The sequence below is a fragment of the Natrix helvetica genome, assembly GCF_964273705.1.
Source record: "Natrix helvetica genome assembly, chromosome: 2".
Lineage (NCBI taxonomy): Eukaryota > Metazoa > Chordata > Lepidosauria > Squamata > Natricidae > Natrix > Natrix helvetica.
In genome coordinates, this window is record NC_138552.1 from 143409027 (window position 1) to 143435321 (window position 26295).

Sequence of the window (26295 nt, forward strand, 5' to 3'; positions counted from 1 at the left end):
TTCAACTCCCAGAATTCCCCAGCCAGCCAGAATTCTGGGAGTTGAAGTCCACAAGTCTTAAAGTTCCCAAGTTTGGACACCCCTGGCCTAAACTGTCAGACTCTAAATCCCCGTAAAAGAGGTGGTTGCCAAACTTTTCCTGAACAATGTCTCTGTGCATGCAACCCAAACCTCCAGGTCTTGTCCTGTAATGTTGGGGGGGGAGGGGGAAACATCCTCACACCTTTCATCTTATGACAAGTACCTCAAGCTTCTCCAGGTGGTATGAATGCTCAGAAGGCTGTGTTCCACCTGAAGGAGACACTCCTGAAAAAAGTACCCTGCTAGTAAGAAGAGCTTTAAGACGAAAGTGTTTTGAGTTGCACTTGGAAGCCTCTTGACAGACAGTGCGGTACCCACAACTTGTCGCTCTAACGGATCTCACTTACCTGCCCAACTGAGTATTTTTCATTGTCGACTTTACATACTCGGGGGGGGGGGCAGATTTTGAGAAAGGCACAACATAATTTAAATGCAGAATGAGGTTTATTCCTCTTATTTATTCCTGGCTCAAAAGCAATTGAAGGCATGGATGAGATCAGAATTGTTTTTAAAGTCCCATATGACTTTATCAATAATCCCTGTGAAATTGGCTAGCTTTAATTGCAAACCTTGACAGTGGCTCGTGGAAATGGCAGGAAGCCGCCTAGGCACTGCTATCTGTGCCAAAGCAAGAAGCCGGCTAGACTGTTCAAGGTCTTTCAGCTCAGCCGCCCTGAGCTCACATCCATGGCCTCAGAAGATAACCTTCACAGCTCAGTACACTTGCAGAGCTGAAAGGTACCTAATTCGATGTGATACCCAAGGCGCATTGGCATTCCCTATTGTGAGACCAGCACAGAAGACATCTGTGAGCTCTCTGGATACAAATGAAGCTCTGTGATCAGCTGCCAATTTTTTTTTGTAAGGTCCTTGACAGAAAATGGATATGCACTTTGGGCATAATGCTTGTGATTCTTTTCTAGACTTGGATAGCTAAAACAAACCTTTGGTTGTGCTTATTTATTCATTCATGTATTCTTTTAAAACATTTATAAAGCTGCCCATCTTATGCCCAACTCTGGGCAGCTCCCAATCAAGAATTGAAATAACATAAAAACTGTATTAAAACTATTAACATTAAAAGCAAAAAACTGGCTCCCAGTCAAGCTTCCAACATGCAGCCACCTCATCTCAGTTCTTTGGGGGGGGGGGGGGAGAAATAACTTCTCCCATGTTTTACAAAGGGGGAGGCAAAAGCCTGCCGAACTTCAGGGGGAAGAATGCCCCATAGGGGAGGAGGCTGCCCCAGAAAAGGCAAGCTTTTTAGCTCCCATAAGGTGGTAATGTTTATAAGGGAAGGGACTAGGAGCATGCCCTTAACCTGGCAGGATAGATAAATGCTCTTAGGGAAAGGCAGTCTTACAGATAACCTACATAATAACAGAGTTGGAAGAGACCTTGGAGATCATCTAGTCTAACCACCTACACAAGTAGGAGGTCCACATGCACAATTTCTCCAGCTCTGCCTTGCAGCTGCTTCTGGTGCAAGTCTGGGAAGGAGATCCTGGAAGAAACGGCACATTTTCCTGTACACCGCTTGGAGAGTCCAAGCAATGGGTTAATTCAGTCTGCTTGCCCTTAGGACTGAGGAACTATTTTTCCTTAAGCCACACCTCCTCCTGGTGTGCTCAATCCCCCAGAATTCTTCCTCAGTCAGCCCGTTTGGACGTATTTAGTTAGAGCTCTGAGCTAAATTGATCTTTTTTTTTTTTGGCTTGGACTCTCTAATTGCGTTTAAAGTTTTTTCTCTAATATTCCCCAACCTCGTGAGACGTTTCTCTCTTCAATTCTGCGACTTTCTTCAATAGAATCTGCACTTGAAGGCCAGGAGGTAAGCTACAAGGTGGTGGGGGGTGCCCCTCAGCCGATCCTCTTGGGACGGCTTCGGAGGCCTGCCGCTTGTCGTTTAAAACGGCGCGGCTGCAGCGGCGAGGTTCCTAAGTCCCCAGGCCCCTCGTTTGTTATTTTCGTCGAAGTTTTTTCGCTCCCCGGCCTGCTAGAGGACCTCTGCCGCAGGGAGGAGTGGGCGATCGTCGCCATTGCGAGGCGCGTTCGCCCCTCGCTCTCCCTTAGCCCCACGCTGTTGCGGCGGCCATTTTTAGGCGCGAAAATAGCGCGCCCAGCCATGGCCGCCATTTTGCATCAGCCTCGTTGTCAGGAGGCCGCTGGAGGTGGCAGGGCCTAGCAAGGGTTTCTCGGGCTAGGATCGCCACCTTCGCCATTTGTCTATTTTTGCGAGCGGCGCTGGTTCCTGTGCCATTCCAACGGTCATCATACCGGCTCAGGGAGGAGGCCTAAGTAAGCGCAGGCCTGAAGATTTTTTCTATAGTCATTCTCCTCCCTGCTTCTCCTGCGGGGCCTTGCACCTCGGTGCAGGCCCCAATCCTACCCCTGGGCCTCCGACTGGTGTGAAACATGGGATGATTTCATAGTATTGATTCGATTAATTGTATATATGGCAATTTTAACGATCATTTCGTTTTGTTTCCCATTACAGCACCCAGTCTATATCTATCCTTCTGCCTTATCATAGCCTTGCTCCATCTTGTGTGGTCATTGACTATGGACCTGCCCAGTCCTCCCGATTCCCAAGACGCTAGGCCGAGCCTCTCGCAGGCCCCTAGCAAGGGTTCCTCCTCTTCGGGGAGTGGGGGTGCGGGCAAGAGTGGTGGGGGTAGCTCTGGGAAACAGCGTTCCAGAACCCCTTCGGTAGCTGAGGCCAAGGATGCTGAAAGGCGCCAGCGGGCCCTTGACAAGCAATTCGAGAAGGCCAGACGCCAGGCAGACAGGGTGCAGTCCCTTTCAGGAGCCCCTCCCTCCCGGGAAGATCTCCAGTCGGTCCTCGCCGAGGAGGTGGAATCCCAGGACCTATCCCCTAATAGGTCATTTGCAGAGCCGGCTTCCCCGGTCCCTTCTTGGGCCTGTGAACAGGTTCCTCCCCCTGGGGATGCTAGCATAGACGATATGCAGGGTGAGGCTTCACCCCCCCTAGAAGAGGGCTTGGATCCCGATTCTGACTCTGAGGAGTTATCGCCCCGCATGCAGGAGCTAATGGCCCGCGCCATTGCCAAGGGCATCACGGAGGCCATGAAATTTAAAAGCCCTACCGCAGCGGCCCCTAGGGGTCCCAAGCCCGATCAGGCAGCTCCGCCCCCAAGCAAGCGTGCTCGCCATCCTTCCCTGGAATCCTCGGTGGTCAGCGAGGCCTCTGCCATTGAGGACCCTGACCCGGAGGTGCTAGGCCTCTCGGACGACGAGGACCTTCCCCCCGAAGCGCCCGCCTTTGCGGGTCTCTTCAAGCCCAGCCTTTTTAAATCGGTCCTTCACAAGGTCAAGGCTGCCACCAGGGTGGGGATCAAGCCCAAGCCGACCGCGCCGGCGGAGGATGCCCCTCCGGCTAATCCCAATGCGGTCATGTTTGATGTGCCAGCGCCCCAGCAAGAGCTGGTTCCGGTCCCGGGGCTGTTCCTCGACTTAATCCAGCGCCAGTGGGCTCAGCCAGCTACGCAATCCTCTCCCAGTGGGGTAGATAGGAAGCTTTATACTATGGAGCCAGTGTTGGAGGACCTTCTGGCCCTTCCCACTGTCGACCCGCCCATCGCTGCGCTCACTTCCAACTCCTCGCTACCGGCCGACCTCCTGGAAGGCCTTAAGGCGGAGGACAAGAAGGCGGAAAAGGCGTGCCACAAGACCCATCTGGCGGCTGCCTGGGCCATCAGGGCCTCTTCTTCCGCTTCCTTTTTTAATAGGGCTTCTGTGATCTGGCTGCGCGAGCTCCTAAACAAGCTCCCGGCGGGAGACATCCGTCTCCACCAGGACGTGTCAAAAATAATCGCGGCCTCCCAGTATGCCGCTGACGCGTCCCTCAATGCCACCAAATTTGCCTCCAGGGCCCTCGGTTCTAACATAACTTCCCGTCGACTGATCTGGCTCCGACATTGGCAAGCGGACCAGAAAAACAAATGGAAACTGGCTTCCGCCCCCTTTAAGGGGTCCAAATTGTTTGGCGAGTCCCTGGATCCTCTCCTCATTGAGTCCAAGGACAAGAGGAAGATCCTACCTTCTCTAAATAAAAAGCAGGAACGTAAGGCCGCTCCCTACTCTAGGAGGCAGTCCTTTCGTGCCTCCGAGCCTTCCACCTCTGCCTCTTCCTTCTCTCCCTCTAATAGGTCCTTCGGCCAGCAGGGCGACAGGTCCCAAGACAGAGCGCCCTTTCGGGACAGAGGCAGGCAGCAGTTCGGCTTCCGCAAGTATAACCGCGGTGGGGCCTCCAACAGGCCGTTCCGTAAGTCAAAGTGACTGCCAGGGCTTGGCGCCCATCGGGGGTCGCCTCCAGCTGTTCGCCTCCCATTGGGCCCAGAACACCGAGGATGCTTGGGTTCTGCAGACAGTCAGGGAAGGCCTCTCCTTGGAATTCCTGTCCATTCCCCCTCGGACCTTCATCCGGTGCCCTGTCCCGTCCTGCCCCCAAAAGAGGCAGCGTATGGACCAGGAAGTCCGTCATCTCCTGGACATCAGGGCCGTGGAACCAGTTCCCCAAGGCGAAGAGGGGAAGGGGTTTTACTCCATCCTCTTCCTGGTACCAAAGAACTCGGGGGGGTGGAGAGCCATCTTGGACCTCAAGAACCTCAACAGGCATATCGCCTACCGGAGGTTCAAGATGCAGTCTCTGCAGTCCATTCTGGCGGGGATTCGACAGGGAGATCTTCTCACATCTATAGATCTCAAAGAGGCATACCTCCACATCCCCATCCGTCCTCAGCACAGGAAGTTCCTGCGCTTCTATTATGCGGGTCGCCACTTCCAGTACAAAGCTCTTCCATTCGGCCTCTCGTCCGCTCCTCGGACGTTTACCAAAGTGCTGGCGGTAGTGGCGGCTCAGCTAAGACGCAGGCCCATAAGGCTCCAGTGCTACCTGGACGACATCCTGATCCAGTCGTCGTCCAGGCAGCAGGCCCTTCGGGATCTCCAAACCACTATGAGATCCCTCAGAAATCACGGCTTCACTCTAAACATAGAGAAGAGCCATCTCACTCCAACCAACAGACTTGTACACCTGGGGGCGGTGATAGATACCAACTTGTGCAGGGTTTTCCTTTCCCGAGACAGGTTGACCGGTCTAAGGTCCATGACCCACAAGGTGTTGAGCTTGAGGCAGGCTCCAGTGGTCCTTCTGTCGCAGCTGCTGGGAAAAATGATCTCCTGCATTTCCATCGTGCCGTGGGCCCGCCTGCATTCCAGGTCTCTTCAGTGGCTGCTGCTGCCGCACCAGAGGGCATCCAGGAGCAACTCTACCAGGCCGATTCGAGTTCCCCCGGACGTGAAGAGGTCTCTCCGCTGGTGGGTGTCTCCGGCCATCCTCAAGGGCCACCTATTCAAGGAACCCGAGAGGTTGATCATCACCACAGACGCCAGCCTCTCCGGCTGGGGAGCCCACATGGGGTCCCTGGTTGTTCAAGGCAAGTGGTCCCAAGTGGAATCCAGCTACAGCATCAACCTGCTGGAACTGAGAGCTGCTCGCCTGGCCCTGCGACATTTCAGCCGGCCCATCCATCGTCAACATGTGCTTCTGATGACGGACAATGTGGCCACCAAGGCCCACATCAACCGTCAGGGCGGCACCAGATCCAGAGCACTGATGAGAGAGGCGGAGTCCCTGGGACGCTGGGCGGAGCGCCATCTGGAATCCCTTCGCTCCGACCATATCTCCGGAGTGGACAACACACAGGCCGACTGGCTGAGCAGGACGACCATAGATCCTGCGGAGTGGAAACTGGACCCTCGCCTGTTCCACCAGATGTCCGACAGATTCGGGACTCCGGCCGTAGACCTGTTTGCGTCAAGGGACAACAAGCAGCTCGACCGCTTCTACTCCCGGTTCTTCACCCCGGGGGCGGAGGGGACAGACGCACTGCGTTGCAAGTGGCCCCGCGAGCTACTGTACGCCTTCCCTCCCCTGCCTCTCCTTCCTCAATTCATCTCCAAAGTCATCGCAGAGGGAGCAGAGGTCCTTCTCGTGGCCCCGCATTGGCCCCGCAGGTCGTGGTTTGCCGACCTTGTCCACCTGTCGGTGTCTCCTCCGTGGCGCATTCCTCCGGACCAGATCTCCCTCAGCCAGGGGGCCGTGATTCACCCAGAGCCCCAGTGGCTCCAGTTGGCCGTCTGGCACTTGAGGGGGACCAACTAAAAGACCAAGGCCTGTCGGAGGAGGTAGTGAACACCATTCAGGCGGCTAGACGCCCTTCAACCACTAGGATTTATGATGCGTCCTGGGCCGCCTTCGCCAAGTGGTGTGAGGAGCTGCTCATCGAGCCGACGACCGCGCCTGTTCCCAGAGTGCTTGACTTCCTTCAAGCGGGACTCAACAAGGGCCTGGCCCCGAACACCCTTCGACGCCAAGTGGCGGCTTTGTCTACTGTCTGGTCGGGCGACCACCTTTTGCCTCTCAGCAAAATCCCGAAGGTGCGTCTTTTCCTCAAGGGCGCTTCTAACCTTCGCCCTCCCACCGTTCATCGCTATCCTACTTGGCAGCTGTCCGTGGTCCTGCGGGCCCTCTCTGGCCCTCCATTCGAGCCTTTACGCACTACTTCTCTTCGATTCCTGACGCTGAAGACGGCCTTCTTGATTGCCATCACGTCAGCTCGCCGGATTTCGGAGCTGGCGGCTCTCTCTGTTCGCCAGGATCTGTGCGTCATCCACCCTGACAGGGTCATTTTGAGGCTGGACCCGACCTTTACCCCCAAAGTAAACTCATGGTTCCATAGAGCGCAAGACATTGTGTTGCCAAATTTTTGTCCTCATCCGTCGCATCCCAGAGAGCGATCCTGGCACAATCTTGATGTCAGGAGGGCCCTGAAGGTCTACATCGCTCGTACTGCGGAATTCAGGAAATCAGAGGCTCTTTTCCTCTCCTTCCAGCCCGGTTCCCTAGGGAAGAAGGTCACTTCCTCCACAATTGGCAGGTGGCTTCGCGCTTGCATTGCGACTGCCTATGAAAGTCAATCCAAAGCCGTTCCGCGCGGCATCACTGCACACTCCACACGAAGTGCTGCTACTTCAGCGGCCTGGGCCACCCAGGCCTCGATCCTGGACATCTGCAGGGCCGCTACGTGGTCCTCTCCTTCTCCATTTGTGCGACACTATAAACTGGACATTTTCGCCTCGGCTGAGGCGTCTTTCGGCAGGCGTGTGCTCCAGGCGGTTGTGTCAGAGACCGAATCCCGGGAGCCTTCTTCTGCCCACCCAGATGGACAATAACTTTGGTATGTCCCATTGCTTGGACTCTCCAAGCGGTGTACAGGAAAATGACCATTGGCTTACCTGAAGGGTCCTTTTCTGTACACCGCGGGAGAGTCCAACCCACCCTGGCTCTCAAGGCCGGGATTCGGGTTCCTCGTGTCAACAGTACATCATCTTGGACGCTTCGCTCCGTCCGCACGAACTGACTCCTTCAAAGAATTCTGGGGGATTGAGCACACCAGGAGGAGGTGTGGCTTAAGGAAAAATAGTTCCTCAGTCCTAAGGGCAAGCAGACTGAATTAACCCATTGCTTGGACTCTCCCGCGGTGTACAGAAAAGGACCCTTCAGGTAAGCCAATGGTCAATCCCTTCCGTCTTTCTTTTCCAAACTGTTGGCTGCCGAATTCTGGTTTTAGCTCCATGCCCTGCTTTCTGCCCGCTGAGTTTTGGCCATCCAGTTAAAGGTTGGCCAGGGTTAAAAGGAAACACCTGAAGTCCAGGAAACGGCTCAACTGCTGCACCAGACCAATAGGTTCAAATTAGTCCAAGATTAACATCGGACACCAACAATCAAGAAGTAAATAATACCCCATTCAAGAAACTGCCAAACAAGCAAGCAGCAAGCAGCCAAACCAAAGAACCTTCAAGGTCATTCCCACCAACATTGACAGGGCAAGCCACTAGAATATAAACTGAGAGCAAGCCCCATTCCTTACTAGCACTGATAATGTTACCCAGTTTGGGTAATGAAGCATTTGCAAGAAAATAACCTCAGAGACACCAAAGACCTCTCAAATTGGGGCACATTCCCTGCACACCAGCCACAACAGACACCACCTTGAGCAGGAGTAGTATTTGCTTTATCTATCAAATGTAGGAATAATAATGTCCTACCTTCCAGAATAGAGAAACATGCGTATTGGAGAATTGCAGAACATTTATATAGGAAATGTCTTAATGTAAGTAGTATTAGGCTTATGCTAGCCCTCTGCTTCAACTGATCAGTAATGGAGGATAATTTGATGAGGTTGATTACTAATGCCTTTTTTATTAGCATATGCATTGATTTGGGTTCAGATGCTATGTATCTTGGTATCAAAATGTGGAGATTACAGAATTGAACAATGGAGAAAGGGGATTAAAGTTTGCAATCTGTCAAGGATCAGGAAGAAGAGGAATCCTGTTAGCATTTGGATAGGGAGTTAGGAGACAAGTGAGAGGAATTAATGGTAAATTATTTGTCATATGATTCAGTACTTTGGTTTTAAATACAGTGATAGTCCAAGTAGTAACCTTGGCATGAAATTGGAGTTGGTAGCATATACTATGTATTTTGAGTCAGACTGTACAAAAATAGACTTTTTAAATACTGTGAGGTAAAAGTAAAGATTCCCCTCACACATATGTGCTAGTCGTTCCCGACTCTAGGGGGTAGTGCTCATCTCCGTTTCTAAGCCGAAGAGCCAGCACTGTCCGAAGACGTCTCTGTGGCCATGTAGCTGGCATGACCAAACGCCAAAGGTGCACGGAGCGCTGTTACCTTCCCACAAAAGGTGGTTCCTATTTTTCTACTTGCATTTTTACATGCTTTCAAACTGCTAGGTTGGCAGAAGCTGGGACAAATAACAGGAGCTCACTCTGTTACACGGCACTAGAGATTCGAACCACTGAACTGCCAACCTTTTTGATCAACAAGCTCAGCATCTTAGCCACTGAGCCACCACATCCCGTTTTAAATACTGTACTGTGTTAAAAAAAAACATTACCCCATATTGTCCAAGTCTTCTTCTGTCAGAATGTTGTTGTGCAGGGGGAATTTTAGAAATAAATCAGCAATCAAGATATGGCTTAGTAGGTTCTACTGCACTGTTTTGAAGGACATGTTCCTCATACTGTATTTTCTGCTGAAATGCTAAATTGCAATTTTATGGCCATGTTTACACTTATTTGGTAAGCTCAGAGGGAAAGAAGGGAACTTGCAGTTCTGCTCAATTTGTACTTCAGGTGAGACAACATGTGCTGTGTTATCCAATAGGCTACTACTAGTGTTTAAGAGAAGGATGGGAAGCCTTCAAATATGAAGGACATGTGCAGATGGCCATTCAGTCTGAGCTTTTGTGAACCAAACTCTTGAAACTGTTAACATTGTTATAGTAAGTTCTCTGTGGCATCTCTGAAACACCATTTCTGACTTTGAGGGGAGGGGTAACTGTTCTTCTTAGAACATTGTCTTCTTGTCTTGCTACCAGCCTTCTGAGAAGCAGATATCTCCAGGAGAGGTTACTCCTGGTCCAGATCTGTTACTGAAATAACAAAAATATTTGGAAGAGTTTGGGAAATGAGGACCAATGACACCATTGCAACTGTTTACTTGGTTTTTGGAAATGAAATACCTTAATACTGGCTTAGTATCTCTGAACTCAGCAGCCCTTAGACGTATTCTTGTAGGCCATGATTATATTAGTTTCAGAACAATTATTGGCTATATCATACACGAAGGGGAAAAAACTTGCATTTCACATCACATGTTCTAGTTTTATGGTGTATTGGTGCAGCCAGTCTTGTTAACTCAGCAGTGGTCAGTATTACTCAATAGTTCTGCTTTCTAGCACAGTTCAAAGGAACCTATATATTATTTGTCATTCATGTCATGTTAACACTTTGAATCAAACTATGTTTTTAACAACCTGTGACAATTCAATCAAATATTCTTTTAAAACGTACCTTCCTTTTTTCTAAGGCAGAGTTCCTTTCTTGTAGATTGGGGACCTCCTATTGCTTTTGGCTTAATCAGTGAGGTTTTGCCTTCCTGTAGGAAAAAGCTAAAAATGCCATGGAAAGGCCTCGACCCCAATACGTTGGTGTTGTCTGATCTTTATAATTTGTCTCCTTAATAAGACATTTATCATAATATCTCCCGTTTACAAGCAGACATTCTCCTATCAAGGATGCAGCCTTGCTTTGATATGTCTGAAAGAGGGAATCCTACCTCATTACGAGGATTCAACATGGAAATTCTACCTTGCCTGTCTCTTCCAAGGACGGCTTTCTGTCTGACCAGACCCATGCCAAAAGATGTGGGTGTTGGAAACAGAATAAGGAGGTGTCTACAAAAACACACACAACTGAAATGGAAATGCTGGAATAGGAAGCCAAGTGTTAAAAAGCCACTTGCTCTTTTTTCAGATCCGGCTCGTTGAGATGCTGCATCCAGCTCTGAAGTCTTCTACCATACTAGAGGCAGTGCTGCCTTAACTATACCTGTCCCTCATCCATACGTGTTCCTCTCAAAACACTTGTCCATTAACTATTTGAAATGTTAGCCATATCCTTATTGGGGTTCACAATATATCTAGACTAGACTAGGCTATCTAGACCAGTGGTTCCCAATCTTTTTTTTTTGCCATGCCCACCTAAGCATCTTTAAAATCCTGATGTCGTTCCCCCCCCCCCCCCCCCCGTGACATATGATTCTTACTTTAGTCAAAAAATAAACTCTACTCACGCGGAGGAAGCCTAAAAGGCCATTAACTTGGTTTAAACAATGTTCAAATTGCCCCCATTAAAAATCAAATTGCTCCCCCCTATGTGATCTGGACCCCACTTTGTGAACCACTGAGAAGAAGTCAATGTTTTGGGTGAGTAGAGTGTAACACCTCACCCTTTGACACAGATTTGGAATGATAAGAACATGCCATGTGAGCTCTTAAAAAGTAGCTGCTGGGAGGAAGGAGGGCAGGCAGCTGATTTAAGACTATGTGATTTGTAAATTAACACAATTAATGTAGCCAGTCTCAAAATACCATTTGCCAGGTGGCTTCCTACCCAATGCTGCATTTGTCTTGGAGAGGGATGGGGAGATGGACAATTTCCCAAACAAAGCATGGTGTGGTCACCCAGCGTTTTGATTTTCGAAGCATCCCTCTTGGAGCCAGAGCAATTCATGGAAACAAGGACAGTGCCACAAGTAGTCTACTTAGCAGCATGGGAGTTTCCCCACATAATTTTGTTATAATTGAACGAATATTTTGAAAGTCAGCAGGAGTAGGGAGCCTGGCAATTGCCCAGTGTCTGTGGGCACACTGGGGCTCTCAGACAGCACACTGTTATCCTGGTTTAGACATTCAGGTTAGAACCCAACAGGCAAGAGTTCATGCCTATTTACTTATAGGCAAGCCACTACTTGACTGTATATATAATCCAATTAAAAAACTGGATTTTTTTAAAAAAACTAATCAGTTGGGAAGAATGTTTGAAATACAATTGCCAGTGGTTGAATGAATTATTAGTGCATCTCATTAAGATTTTGCATTCAGGTAATTAGAATGCAGAACTAACTGCCTCACTGAGCCGAAGTAATAAAACTTTGCAGGCTTTTAAATACCCTTTTCTTTTATTGGATTTCACAATGAAGACAAATGAAAGTAAAGTGAGCTGATAGGAGTTGATGATGTACATCCAGCTACCTTAATTGGAGTTCAGGGAAAAAAAACTGACCACCTTGTTATTCTTGCCTACAATAGTTGCTGCCAGGTGACAGGCTTATACTTGAATTGAGCAGAACATATTCTTCCCTCGCAATAATGGAATCTGTGCCAACCTAAGACACCTTGTAACGTGGAGCAAAGCCCAAACCTTCCCCCTGCCCTATGGGCTAAAGCTGAGTCTTCCTCTCAGGCGCTCCTTCGCCCTCTTGTAGGGGTGGGCGAGCCCTGAATTGAGTACTGGTTGTCTCTGCCAACTTTAGGTGTGCCATTCCACTTAAAGTGCATGTATCATTTGTTTCCTAAAATGGAGCAGATCAGACATTTTGGTTTCTTCTCTACCACAGTCTTTGGTGGAATGAATGGCCGAAATATTTATTGAGTATCTGATTTCCTGCCTGAGAAATTGAAGATATCTGTGGCTTTTGGTTTAACATAGTTGGCAAAATAACTGCCTATTATATTTCTGTTTCAGATATTCCTGGGAAGTTGCCCTCCCCACATAAGTAATTATGAACTGGAAAGGAACAATAGAATTTTACTGTGTTTTTGCCTCATTTGAACGCAACATGAGAAGAAAGGTGCTGGAGTCACTTGACCTTTTTTTTAAAATTAATTGCTTCTCTAGAATTTTTGTGAGTTTTACCATAAAGATGGGATCAAATTAACAGGACAAATACAGCTAAGCTAATATTTCCATGGAGTCGTTCTTACAATTGGGCCTCATATCGATTTGTCTTATAGCATAGTTTGAGGCTAAACATGGGAAACTTGCAGTTTGAAATCTAATAGCTAATATGTGTGTGAGCAACTGACATTAAAATGTCTTGGCACGCAAGAAAATCTAGTCTTTCAGAGCCAAGGGTTGGAAAATAACTTGTAGATTGCTGAAATTTAGAACCTGCTCTTTTATTATCTATATACTGTTGCCTTTTAAGACACATATCTATGTTCAATTGCTTGGCGAAATAAAGTTACAAGCATGTCTGGCTACTTATGAGAAGATGGGTAAGCTTACCTTCTCTACCCAGAGGTCTCCCCTCTAGCTGTTTTCCATACTTAAGGTGGGTGCTACTTTTAACTAACTGCACACCTGTGTAGGACAAGCTTGTACAAGAAAAGATTCTGAATATATTTCACATTGTGTGGATAGTAAAATTAAAATCAAATAGTGTTTGCACTTTCTTACTTTTAATTAGGATAGGGGTTATTCAGAAGTAAACGGTTTCCTGTGCGTTTTGTGCTGGAATTGGAATTGGTGGCGCTCCAAATAATTCATTCAAATCTGCTTTTTTTTTTTTCAAAGCTTCATTCTGTAGGTTTGTTTCTCGGATAAAAGAAAAAAAATCATGTCCATGCATGATACGTTGCCTGAAAATTAATCTACTGGCTTCATTTAAAAGATGTAAACCTGATTAGTGACCCTGTCAGGTGGAGAAATTCTGCTATTGAATAAAACCGCTGGCAGGAGGTAGTGCAGCCAAGCTGTTGACCTCTTTAAGTTTTCCAGCAACCTATAGTTGAGAGTGGTATGATTTATTGCAGTGCTTCTCAACTACGATGACTTTAAGATGTGTGGACTTCAACTCCCAGGATTCCCCAGTCCACCACAGACGCCAGGCTGGTACCAGTATCCTCTACCTTCTGTGCCAAAGATAAAGCTTTCAATCTTCCATTCAGTCTTGGTGTTCATATGCCTCTAGGTCAGGGTCACTATTACTGTCATTGTCCCATTAATTGATTTACTTATTTTATTCTAAATAGTGGAGAGATTCTAAATAGTGGAGAGACTATTACAGCCCCTCAAGTACTGGAAGACTGCTAACTTTGTTAGACTAGACCAGTGATGGCGAACTTTTTAGACACCGAGTGCCCAAACTCTGCACATGCCATGCCCAAACTGAAAGGTGCATATGCATGCACGGACATGCTTGTATGTGTAGCAGAGATCCAAAGACCAGCTGGCTGGTGGGAGGCAAGGCATCCCAACACCGGCAGGCCAGCAAGAGGTAAGATCTTTTTCTTTTGTGAGCTTCTGTTTCGTCGTTTGCAAGGAAACAGAACCTTACAAAAGAAGCCACGGAGATCTGACCTAGGACGACGGTGCGCATGCTAGCAGAGAGGGCTCTGAGTGCCACCTCTGGCACATATCCCATAGGCTTGCCATCGCGGGACTAGATTGTTCATCATATGGTTTAGCCTCTTATCATCTTCAATGCTCTTCTCTGCACTCTTTCTGAGACATTTTCTGCACTCTTTCTGAGGTATTTTAGCTTAGTGCAGAAACATGCTACTAGGAACACTTGCCTTTCATTCCATCTCCCACTTTTCTTTCTTAATGGCAAGCAGGTAAATTATTAACGGCTAACTTGATTTCTCTGTGGAGAGAAAGAAATTATTAATCCTGCTGTTCCTTTACAAGTGGAAAAACAATTTCAGTGACCTGCTGACATAACTTAAAGTAGAATGGAAATATACAATCAAGCAATATAGATAAGATGACTCTGCACATGTGTTCCTCTAAAGAGCATTGTATGGAGAGGCCCAAAGGGAATATAGAGCTGCTACTTCACAGTCACTAGCCAATGTTGGGTTTATTTTTCATTTATTACATTTTTATGCCTCCCATCTTCCCAAAAGATGACTTTGGCCAGTGTGGCTGCATTGTGGCTGTTATCTCACGTTATTCGTGCAGGCCAGTTCATAGTCATTGATTACTTCAGAGAGATCTGGGGGTATAAAATAACTTTTAGTATAAAATACATGAGGGGAAGATACAATGGGGATTAGGCTTAATATTATCAATGTGAGGGGAGCAAAGATAATGGGTAATGTTACTTTATTTGTAGGAATGAAATCCTACAGGACTTCCAGCGGCTCTTTGGATTAGATTAGATCAGGGATCCCCTTAGCAACTTGAGGATTTCAACTCCCAGAATCCCCCAGTTTATGCAATGGCTTATGTTTCTAAAAGGTGTTTTCATTCTTCCTAACATTTTTTTCTTACAATCTATATTAGAAGGTGGTCGACCTCAGTAGAGATGTTAAGAGACATATTGATCATTTTATGAGAGATTTATTGTAATGACACTGTTCTAGTATGGAAGAACTGGAGTGTATGTGATTTGTAAGGCTCTGCGGCTTTACGTTTCATCTATAATTGGGCTAATATTGTTAAAGAAGTTCACACACAATTATTTAAGGAAATAGATTAAATGTTGGAAAAAGTTTGTGTGATATTTAATGGTAGCAGTATAGGAACAGTGGGTTATCCCAGACCCCTGTTGAAAGAGCCCATCTTCACCATAATGTAAGATCCATCAATATGTAGAAGAGCTAATCATTAAGTGTTGTATCCTATGATTCTTGACAAATGTATCTTTTCTTTTATGTACATTGAGAGCTTATGCACCAAAGACAAATTCCTTCTGTGTCCAATCACACTTGGCCACTAAAGAAATCTATTCTATTCTATTGTGCTTAGATCCCTGCTCCAGAAACAAACCCATGAAAATTGATTGTTCTTGGGCTTCTCTGATATCAAAAAAACATCTCAGGCTAAAGGGAACAAAAGGAAAAACATTACCGAATACCCACATGTGTGGGTATGCACAAATAGCCAAACACACACACACACACACACACAGTTTTGGGTGGTCCTGAATCCTATGAATGTCTGACTTCTATGTATTTCTGTTGCTAAACAAGGCAGTTGTGAAGTGAGTTTTGCCCCCATTTTTTGACATTTTTGCCACAGTTGTTAAACGAATCACTGCAGTTGTTAAGTGAATCGTAGTTGTTAAGCGAGCCGGGCTTCTTCCATTGTCTGTGTATGTTGGAAGCCGGCTGGGAAGGTTGCAAATGGTGATCACATGACCCATGGACAGTGCAACTGTCTTAAATACATGCCAGTGGCCAAGCAGCCAAAATTTGTTCATACGACCATGGGGATGCTGCAATGGTTGTAAGTGTGAAACTCAATCATAAGTCACTTTTTTTCCAGTGTTGTTGTAACTTAAAATGGTCACTGAACAAATGGTTGTAAGTCAAGGACTAACTGTACTCTGTTTCCCCCAAAATAAGACCCAGCTGGAAAATAAGTCCTAGCATGATTTATATTACAATATAAGCCCTACCCCCAAAATAAGCCCCAGTTAAGATCGTCAGCCAGACAGAAGCATTTAGTGCCGTATTTCCCTGGAAATAAGACGTAACTGTAAAATAAGACCCAATGTGTTTTTTGAAGCAAAAATTAATATAGAGCCCAGTCTTATTTTCGGGGAAACATGGTAGATATATATCATCACAAATCAAATGCAAAAAATGTCTGTGCTATAGAATTTCTGCAAGTAGGATAATTTTAATTATTCTTCACTATGTCCATGGGCGAACCTTCACTTTATAGCCTATAGCATGCAAAGCGAAGTTTGAATGGCCTGAGTCAAGAGTAGAGTTGGCTTTTTTTTTTAATGTTGAATCATCATAGTGTGGCCTTATTTTCTTCTCCAAGCATTTATATTACGTGCATCCACAATACAGGAAGGAACAGTAGACTCTCTTTCCAGAAAAAAATACAGATGTGCTCTGTGTCTGTGCAAAGACCATGAGAGGGGCAATATAAAATCTTTGCATCCTCGCCAGCATAATGATCAGTTTTTAATTAGTATTTAGTCATGTGGTCTGTTCAGTTAGCTAAATGTATCCTAATATATGTATATAATACATTGATTTTCTATTCTAAAGCAACCAATGGACATCAGTCTACCCCCTGAAGACCAGGATTCATCTGGAGATGACGATGATTCATTTTCTGGCTTATCATCGGGAGTAGGTATGCTTGGTTCTCTATTCTTCTATTGTTAATAAAACTCTTGCTTAAGTGTTAACATAGGGAATTAACATTTGTTGCCAGGAGAGCAATAATGATTACTGCTTCAGAAAATTTGGAAAGGGGATTAAATAAATTCATACGGGATAAGGCTTCTCGTTGCTGAATTTCTCTGTGGTTGTATGCTACCTTATAATAAATCAAGAGTTATACAACCTGAGGCCACATTTGTTCCTGACTCATAATAAAGAATGCATTGCCTAGACGCTCTCTAGCAGAAGTTTTACAATCTGATGCAAAGGGAAGGCAAGGCTATTAAATAGAAGGTTGAAGAAAAAAATATATAAAAACTAATTTAAGCGCTATATGAAGTCAGATTTGAGGTTTACTATTACCCACAGCTCAGAAAAAGTGATACACCTGTGTGTTTCTTAGTCTGGCCTATCTTGGAGAGTCCATAAATCAAAGGTGGTAGTCCTTAAAATGGAACTGCTTAGGATGGAGTAGTGACAAAGGACTATCATCCTCATATTCTCTTTGTAAGCCTTTTGGAGGTACCGGGCGGCCAATGTAACACAAAAGAGTGGGCTAGGTAGGCTTTGTTTAATCTGCAGGTCTCATTTTAGTAAATAAATGTTGCAAAGGCTTGTCACGTCTTAAAATACAGGGGGACATAAGTGTTTTTGCAGCATTGGTAAGGAACATTATGATGACATCAAGTGGGTGTCAGCGTTCCAGGTAACACCCCCAATGAAAGAAGACTCCGAGGCTTGAAGTTCCTCAAAGTTCCATTTTATTAGAGTTGTCATGTTGGCACATCTGGGAAAACCCAAATCTGAAAGCTTCCAGGGTTTCCCTACCCAAATGAAAGTCCAAGCTCCTGCCCAGCACCCACATATCCGACACATAGCCCAATCAGGCACTGTCCCAACTGGAGATGCCTCCCAGTCCCAGCCCTCCAGGTGCAGGGCAAGATGTCCTTGACTCTCTTGAGAACGGGATGTTGTTATGACTATATATCTCCCATACTCCATATAATGCCCCCCCTTCCCATTTTCCCACAGCAGGCCGGAAGTACCAGTGCAAAAAAGGGCTTCAAGGCCTGATAGTGGGATTATTAAAAACGTGGGGTGGAATTCTTCAGACTATTTGGCCAAGGTTTCTCTTATTGTAGCATTATACTTTACGTTCAATTAATCCTGATTTAAATTAATTTTGATGTTAGGTTCTCCGATAGAGGATGAAGTGATTGCCTTCAATGTTCCGTTACAAGGAAGCACAAATACTTCAATGATGCCTGAAGTTTCTACCAGCTTGACAGATACTCAAACAAAGGTTCAAGTAACGGATAGCCCTGAGGAAGATTATTCAAGGGCACCTATCTCTACAGCAAGCATACCTGGGTTTCCAGATGTTGCTCTCATATCCAAGGAGCCACCAGTAACTCCCGAAGACTTTGATTCGGTTATGGAGCCAGATGCTACAGAACCTGCTGTGCTGACAACAAGCGTCCCAGTAGCGCATCATGTTTCCACGACCAGAATTACAACTTCTCGTGCGGCTAGCACAGTTAATTTCATTGATATTCAAGACAAATCTAATATCGACGAAACACACTCGTTTGCCATGGAGCCAAAAAGTGAGATAAATTTGAATAGTGCCCTACCCACTATAGTGTCTTCTACTGCTCTAATGGATAACACTCCCCTACCTGAAAATGACATCTTCCAAGAATATGGATCTGGTGATCCGGTAAGAATAAGATAAATTATTGACTGCAGTATGTTGGAATACAAGTGCTTAGGAATAGTTTTGCTAGTACTTTTGTCACTTCTTAGTTGTCAGTTACTCCTGATAAGTATTAAAATTTAACTGTTTTAGATGTAGGCTTTGAAATGTGTGACACAGTGCCGGGTCCCTTGGGATACATGGGTGTGTATTTAAATATAGGTGCTTAGAAACATTAATGTGATTTATACCTCCTTTTTCCAAACAGGGAGATTTTATATTTTCAACACATGATGAAAATCAAATGAATGTAAAAGACGTTGCAACAGAAAATAGGATGGCCGATACAGAAGCCAAGGATGCAAAATCTGAAGGATTAATGGACAGGAAAGAAGTGCTAGGAGGTAAGCCTGTGTTTGTTTTGGGGTGTATTAGGACTGTACAGTACTTCAGATTTGGTTCCAAAAATGTATTTGGAGCAGTGCATGGAGATACAAATATGGCACCTATCTACATTTTTTCAAAATTGTTGCTTTACAGCCAACGCTGTTTTCTGTTTAATATTAATTGTTTTATATCAATGTCTATAATGAACATTATTTCTGACAGAATGTGACAATTACAATTATGACAAAGAGGCTTACAACTAGTTGGTCTTAGTCATGGATTTTAAAGCCAAAATCTAGAATCAAATAGTTGAATGGCTCAGATAAAGGTGTGTGTATAAAAGGAAATCACACACCTTTATGCAACTAGATTATTTGGAGAGTCAATTAATTTAAATATAACACTGATGTTGTGGGTATCCTTCCTTTCCCTTTCTTGCAATGAAAGGACCCAATAATCATTTCTTTCTGCTGCCCATCCATAGTTCTTTATTTTGGTACATTTATCCTGCACCTTTCCTCAGAGAACTATGAATTTCCTTCATGCCACTAAATTTGTTCCATTGTGCAGTATAGTCTCAAATTTTCTTTTAGCAATGACTTCTAAGAATGTGTCAAGCATTTTGAAATCATGGCATTTTGCATTAGATTTCTCCATTTTTTTAAGGTGGTTAGCATCCTTGATACTTCAAGAGTATTATGGATCTGATATGTTCATACCCTCCCTAATACCTGGAGCCTGGCAAATCATGAGCCACAGAAGTCAGCTGAGGCAGAGAAGCTAGTAGCTGCTGAAGCAAACGTTCATATGTTAAAGATCCTAGAATTATTTTAAGGATTGACAAAAGTCAATTGAAAATAGTTTTTCCATAAACAGTGGTTGCTTTTGAGGATATGAAAAAAAGATGGCTGTTTAGATTGCTTTATCTGTTCAAATTCAGTATACATTATTTCCTTGATGATATTCTTTGGAATTTACGAAGCAGAAATCTCCCTCAGGGGTTAGGACAACCTCTCTTTCCACTTTGGTTCTAGCTTGAAAACATAAACATTATCCTTTTCTTTTCCCCCCACAGGAGTTATCGCTGGTGGACTCGTAGGCTTACTATTTGCTGGATTCCTAGTTGCATTCATGCTATATAGAATGAAGAAAAAAGATGAAGGAAGTTATTCATTGGATGAGCCAAAGCAATCGAATGGGGGCTATCAAAAACCACACAAGCAAGAAGAATTCTATGCATGAACACCCTGAGCGAAAATCAAAGACCGTTTTCTTATTTCTGGACATCATGAGTTCTCGCAGCGTTTTAAAAGGGGGGAAAACTAAAAGCCATAAGACTGAATCGTAAGGCTCTGCCTCCTTGCCATTGGGAACTATAATTTCTCCAAAGTCAATCGGGATTAATAAAAACCTTACCTGCTTTCTTGCACAAAAAGATTACCTGTAAAGTGGGACTTCCTATCTTGTCTAAAGACTCCCAGGGGAAGATAAGGAATCAACTGTATGTATATATATATAGTCTTGATGTCTTACGAACGCACCGAGGAATTCGTATGGTACAATATGTGTATTGTCAGAGATTATCTCCCCCCCCCCCCCGCTCCCTTCCCAGCAAAATTGGCCAGCCACATTTTAGAAAATAATCTTTTTAAAGACAACGGTGTGGCTTTCGGCAGTTATTTTCCCCATTTCGGCCATTAATGCCAAGCCCCTGAATAAATAAGCCAATCGCGTGGGAAGTCCACCTGAAAAGTTACAGATCTGACCAGAGAGGTGGAGTTCTCTAACAGAAGTATGATTCCACTAGAGCTCAGTGGGAGAAGTGGTGTATCACCAATGCTTCAAATTCTGAAGCAGCACCTAGGGAAGTAGATATTTAAGATGTTCACTCTTTTCCTCTTCTTTTGGTCTTACTGCAATATCTCTGCTGCTCGCTGCACAAAAACCCCCACACACCAGTCCTAGCATCGGGACCAGTACTTTTTCTCTACCTCTTCTGTACTGAGTTTTTGATAATGGCTTCTCAACTCTGCCGCCTTGAAACTTCTCTCGCATAGTACCTAGAATGTCAGGTGTGGCCCGCAACTTACAGGGCAAAGCATGCCAAGGCTAATGAGGATTCCTGTTTCTGCCAAATCCCAGGGATTAGAATCCTCTTAGATTGGCATTTGCAGTAGGAATTCAGGGAGCGCACCTTTTTGGCATGCAGGGCCTAGGGGAATATATGTACATGGGTGATGACTTTTATCTCAGTCCAGCTGAGAACATTTAAGAGATTTTGAAGTTCAAAGATCTCCAGAAATTGTTCTGTGTAGAAGAGGGAGGTAAGAATGGATTGTGTGCCTTCATCACCGTTGCGGTGCCCCAAATTTAATGTCGGGGGAGGGGGAGGGTCATGGCTCGGTTTTGTATCACTGGGACCAAATCAATGAATGTTGGCACTTCTGAACCAGTATTTAAACGTGTTCACCGTGTTTGGAAGAAAAGACGATGATCTCTCCTAGCGGGCAAATTTCTGTTTAGAATAAAGAAGCATAGACGTATTATTTCCGTAATGCACAGGAGGAGGATATAGATGCCAATAATCTATACCACAATGTTTTGTAGAGGTTTTGTGTTTATAAGAAAACATTGCATCCAATTTAGGCTCTTTTGTTTCATCTCTCTTTTTATTTTTTTTGGTTTGCAATATATTTTTCTGCTTCTAGCAAAGTTTAGATAAAAGGATGGGGCTACACTAGTGCACTGTGAGGAAATATGGAATGCTAAGCTGAAGTAAATATTTCAGAAGGAGCATAATTGTGAGTTGCTGCCCACTGCACAGTTGGTGCCTTTTTTATCTCTTCCTGCTGGAAAGACCCTGGATGGGGTTACAAGCTTCAGTGAGTGAAAACAGGCTGTCAGCTTCTTACAGTACCAAGATATGGTGAAGTTTTTAAGTGGTGTGTCCTTTTTATGTATGGAAAATATGATCATTGACTTTCTCGGACATGGGAAACACTTCTCTTTTTCAAGCAAAGAATAAAACTCGTGGTGTTTTTTTTTTTAATGGTCAAGCTTGAAAATAGAATCTTGAAACTAAAAAGTACAATCAATTACTGATTTTTGTTTGTTTGTTTTATTTTGTATTTCACAACCATACACATGCAATAAAAAGGCAGCCGGTCAAAATAAGTTTGTCTTGTGTCATTTACCCGAAAAATGTTTTTCTACTCATTTTCTACTTGATTTTTTCCCCCATTTGTTTTGAATTGCAAGGTTATTTGGAAAAGGTTGGGAGGGGTGTAGAATACAAGGACCCTTGCTTGCTTGTTCCTGATTAGCTTGGTAGTCTGAAATGCATCTAAAAATGTGCATGCTTCCATTTAACGAAAAAAGCAAGGGCTTTCTCCGGGCTGTCTCGAGATGGACTGATTAAGAAACATTTAGAACTATTTGAAAAAATATGCAATCTGAGCATTAAAAAACAAGATAAGCGTATTGTCCCAAAATTGCCTCTCCAAAAGGTTCTACTGAAGAAGCTTCTTGGATGAGAAGTGAAATGTTTTCAAAGGAAAACAAAATAAATAAACCAAGAAAGTTCTCAGTTGCTTTTTGGAAAAGCACCTTTGGGGACAACCATGACCTGGATGATGGAGAATTTCCATAGACATGAAGGGTACAATATTAGTCAAAATGAACACATCCTACCTTAGTCATACTCTGAAATCAGCTCCCTGTTAAAGACAAGACAATTTGCAAAGACTTATTTCTAGTGTGAGGGAAGATGTGAAGGTCTATGAGGGATACCTACTGGTCAATTCAAAGGTTTCTAAGGGATGGTATGAACGCTTGAGTTGGAATGAAGACATATGCAAAAACAGCTGGTCTTCTGCCCTGGGAAAACTTTGCTCTAGGAGCTATGTAATTACTAATTTTCTAGATGGGGGCTTATGTGGTGGTGAGTAATAAACAAAATTCTATATTGCAGTGCAGTAGGACTAGACTGGTAGCATTCTTCTGTAAGAGGTGGTCCGATTGTCCATTTCTAGTCTGAAATTATCTTTTAAGTACTTGATGAGAAATTGAAGTGATATAACTCAACTGTATGGGGCAAAACTTTTTTTTTTTCGAATGAGACTTGGGGTCCTTTCACATGAGGATTTTGTTTTGTGTATATATGTTTGTGTGCAATTTTCCTACCTCAATTAGTGGACTTCTTTGTGAAGTTTTCAGATTTTTTTTTTTTTTGCTTGCAAAAAACTTATGAAATAACTCCAGAATATTCCAGATGTTTTACTCTACCTTTTCACAGCAATTTCATAACATTTTTCCTCCAATTCTTACCCAACATTAATTCACTCACTCATTCAGACCCGTATAGGAGTGATGCACATGGATAGTGATTGGATAGGATTTCTGTTTGCAATAAAGATAGATGTTAATAGTAGCATTTCTAAAGTTGAAATTTCTGTTTCATTTGCTCATACACAGAATTTAGCTTTTCTCCTTGGAGCGATGTTGTGAAGCTTGCTGTGAAGATTGCTAAAAAACCTGCTCCCATCCCAGTCATTGTTTTAAGACAAGGAGTAAAATGGCCATATTTATGTGGTCAACCTACCATAACCAGAGGTTATGACTTCAAAGAACATGAAGTTCAGGAGAAAGGTGGCTTGATTACTGCCCTTAACATTTGACGGTACTTACCTCTGTGTGTTAGCCCTCCCCTTGCTCTGCTACTGTGATTTATTTATTTATTTATTTATTGTCATCCTGTAACTATAGCCGACTGTCACAATTCATAGTAAAATGTGCACAGCTAAAGCCAGCAAAAGATAATAGGGGACATAAGATTTAGATATTCAGAAGTTGCAAAATCCATCTATTCTTTTTATTCTACCTTAGCACTTATTTACAGAGGTCTTCAAACTTAGCAACTATAAGACTTGTGGACTTCAACTCCTGGGATTCTCCAGCCAGCTATTCCCAGAATTCCAGGAGTTGAAATCCACAAGTCTTAAAAGTTGCCAAGTTTGGGGACCCCTGATTTATTGGTTTAATAAGTTGCACGATTTAAACAGCTGTGGTTTTTTCACAAGTAAGCATTAGTCTGTCGCATGTTAACCACAGCTATGAAAACGAGTATGGGAAAATGGTACCCAAACTACAGTGTTGAACATCATCAGCTTACACACATATACCTTTGCTGTCATGGTCTGTTTGCTATAGCAACCATTCCCAGCCAAAGGCTAAAACTTGCTAATGTGTAAATATCTGAGATATTTACTGATCTTCCAGAATGGAAATAGGAAACCTGATGCCCTCCAGTTGTTTTGCACACCACGTCTTATCAGATCTGTGCAAGTCATAGTCCAAGACATTTGGACAACACCTGAGTTGGGCATTTTTTTTCTTTCACATTTCTTAATGATGAATTATGCTGTAAAACTGGGTTTACAGAATAAACCTAGAGAAATGCTGGACAGGGCTATGCTAAGCAAAAGTGTGTTCATCTTCTGTGTCTATTCTGGAGAGAGCCAGGAAGCCAAACATTGACGCATAGCTTGTTCCTCACTTGATTCGGTAATATAATTTTTTCAGGTGTGCCTAACTACGTGAGACAGAATAATGATAATAAGGGTGTGTTTTTGCCCTAAAAAGTGACTCCTTGGGATCCCTGCAGTTGACATGTCAAAAAGAAGTAAGGATGCTTATTTCTAGTTCCTAAGTATGCATTTACAAAAAGGGACGGCTAATGACAAATGATTGTTATCCTGGGTTGACTTCATTGCAACTACTGATCATAGCAAGAACAGTATTGCATTGCAACTGTATTGTAAAAACAATATCTTTACAGTTTTGGGAGGGCTTCCTGGATGCTATTCACAAGTAGGGGGCCCAAGTTCTGCATGGATTGCGCCTGTTCTCATCCCTGCATTGCTGATGAGTTTTGCCCTGGATCCTCCCAGAGAAGACAATTTGTTTCTACATGTATAGTAGCCAAAGTGGAAACTTTTGCAGCTTCCATCACAAAGCTTTTAATTATAGTATTTGCAGACTCCTAAACCAAGGAAAAATGCCAAGGTCCACCAGGTAAAGCTCATGCATATATTTATCATTCCTCTTTGCTAAAGGTTTTAAATGAGGAATACATGTTGAAAGCATGTGTGTACATTGTGGGCAAGCACATATGTATACGCTGTACCAGTGCTGATTAGTTTATTGTGGGGGGGGGGGTTAATAACATCCCAAATCAGGGTGGTGGTTGTTTTTTTGTTTATCATCAGGTTTCTGAGCAAGACTGGGCTATTGGAAATTATTTTGTTTGTTTGTTTAGAGAAATAATATGTGAGAAGTATGCACGTGAAAGGAAAGCTACTTGGCTTTTTTCATGTTCTGCAAGAAATTAAACACCAGACAGAGTTTATATTTGTCCTCTCCGCTTTCTTCCTCACCACAAACTGATTGGTTAAGGTAAAAACATGTGGCTGGTCCAGTGACTTAATGAATTAGGTTGCTATGCTGAGATCTGACCTATAATCTCCTTAATCTGTCTGGTCCTTGTCTTTGCACTATAATCATGGAATAATGTAAATTTCCCCCTCTTCTAATTAAGTAGAATAAGAGATAATAAACATGTCACATGCTGCCTTGAGCCAATGAGATAAACTGCTTGAAAAAACGTTCTTTATGAAGTTACCTACTTTGCAGTGGTGGAATTCAATTTTTTTTACTACCGGTTCTGTGGGTGTGGCTTGGTGGGCATGGCAGGGGAACGTTACTGCAAAATCCTCATTCCCTCCCGATCAGCTGGGACCCGGGAGGCAGAGAATAGATGGGGCGGGACCAGTGAGAGGTTGCATTTACCAGTTCTCCAAACTACTCAAATTTTCCGCTACCGGTTCTCCAGAACTGGTCCGAACCTGCTGAATATTACCTCTGCTACTTTGTATATTTATGGAAAGGACAGATGATAAATCTCTTATATAGCAACGGATTCTTTGATAAAACATCATTTTTGGGTTAAAAACAACAACAACAACCAAAGAATGCATTTGATAAAGTTCCATTAGAGTTTGGCAGTGGGATGGTCAGGATGAAGGAGATACTTCAGTAACTGGAGAAAGGTGTGTAATCTCCCAAACAAGGCACAGGGGAAGATAAACAGGAAATATGAACTAAAATGAAAGCAGTTTGGCATTTCTATTGAAAGGAGTTGGATCCAGAATCACTTGTATTTACTTTCTTAGAAAATATATATTATTTACATAAACCTAACTCTCCATCAAATAACAAACCAAAGGGGTAAAAATATGCTTATGGCTAAAACAATGTCTAAAGAAATCCATTTCCGGACTATCAAACAACATATAATGCAGCAGGAGTCAACCAGACATGCCAAAAGTTGGGTTTATCTATGATGCACAGAATTGAGCAGTAGAAAATGCCCTCCTGATGATGGTGGGTGCTACCTAGTCCTTGAGTTGTAGCCATGAGGGCATTCAACTTGAAAAGATGTGGAAATAAGCAATCCCCTCCAGAACCAATTGTGGAGAATCCCGGATACAG

General features: G+C 44.0%; 1 protein-coding gene across 1 annotated transcript in view; it reads left to right on the forward strand.

The window, feature by feature from the left end:
* The window catches only part of SDC1 (syndecan 1), a 35968-nt gene extending 14047 nt beyond the window's left edge, over positions 1-21921 (forward strand). The window contains exons 2-5 of the mRNA XM_081945936.1: positions 16548-16635; positions 17858-18384; positions 18629-18764; positions 19823-21921. Of these exons, the coding sequence (XP_081802062.1) occupies positions 16548-16635; positions 17858-18384; positions 18629-18764; positions 19823-19989 (918 nt within the window). The 3' untranslated portion in view covers positions 19990-21921. The remainder of the gene's footprint in view (positions 1-16547; positions 16636-17857; positions 18385-18628; positions 18765-19822) is intronic.
* The last annotated feature ends 4374 nt before the right edge of the window (positions 21922-26295 follow it).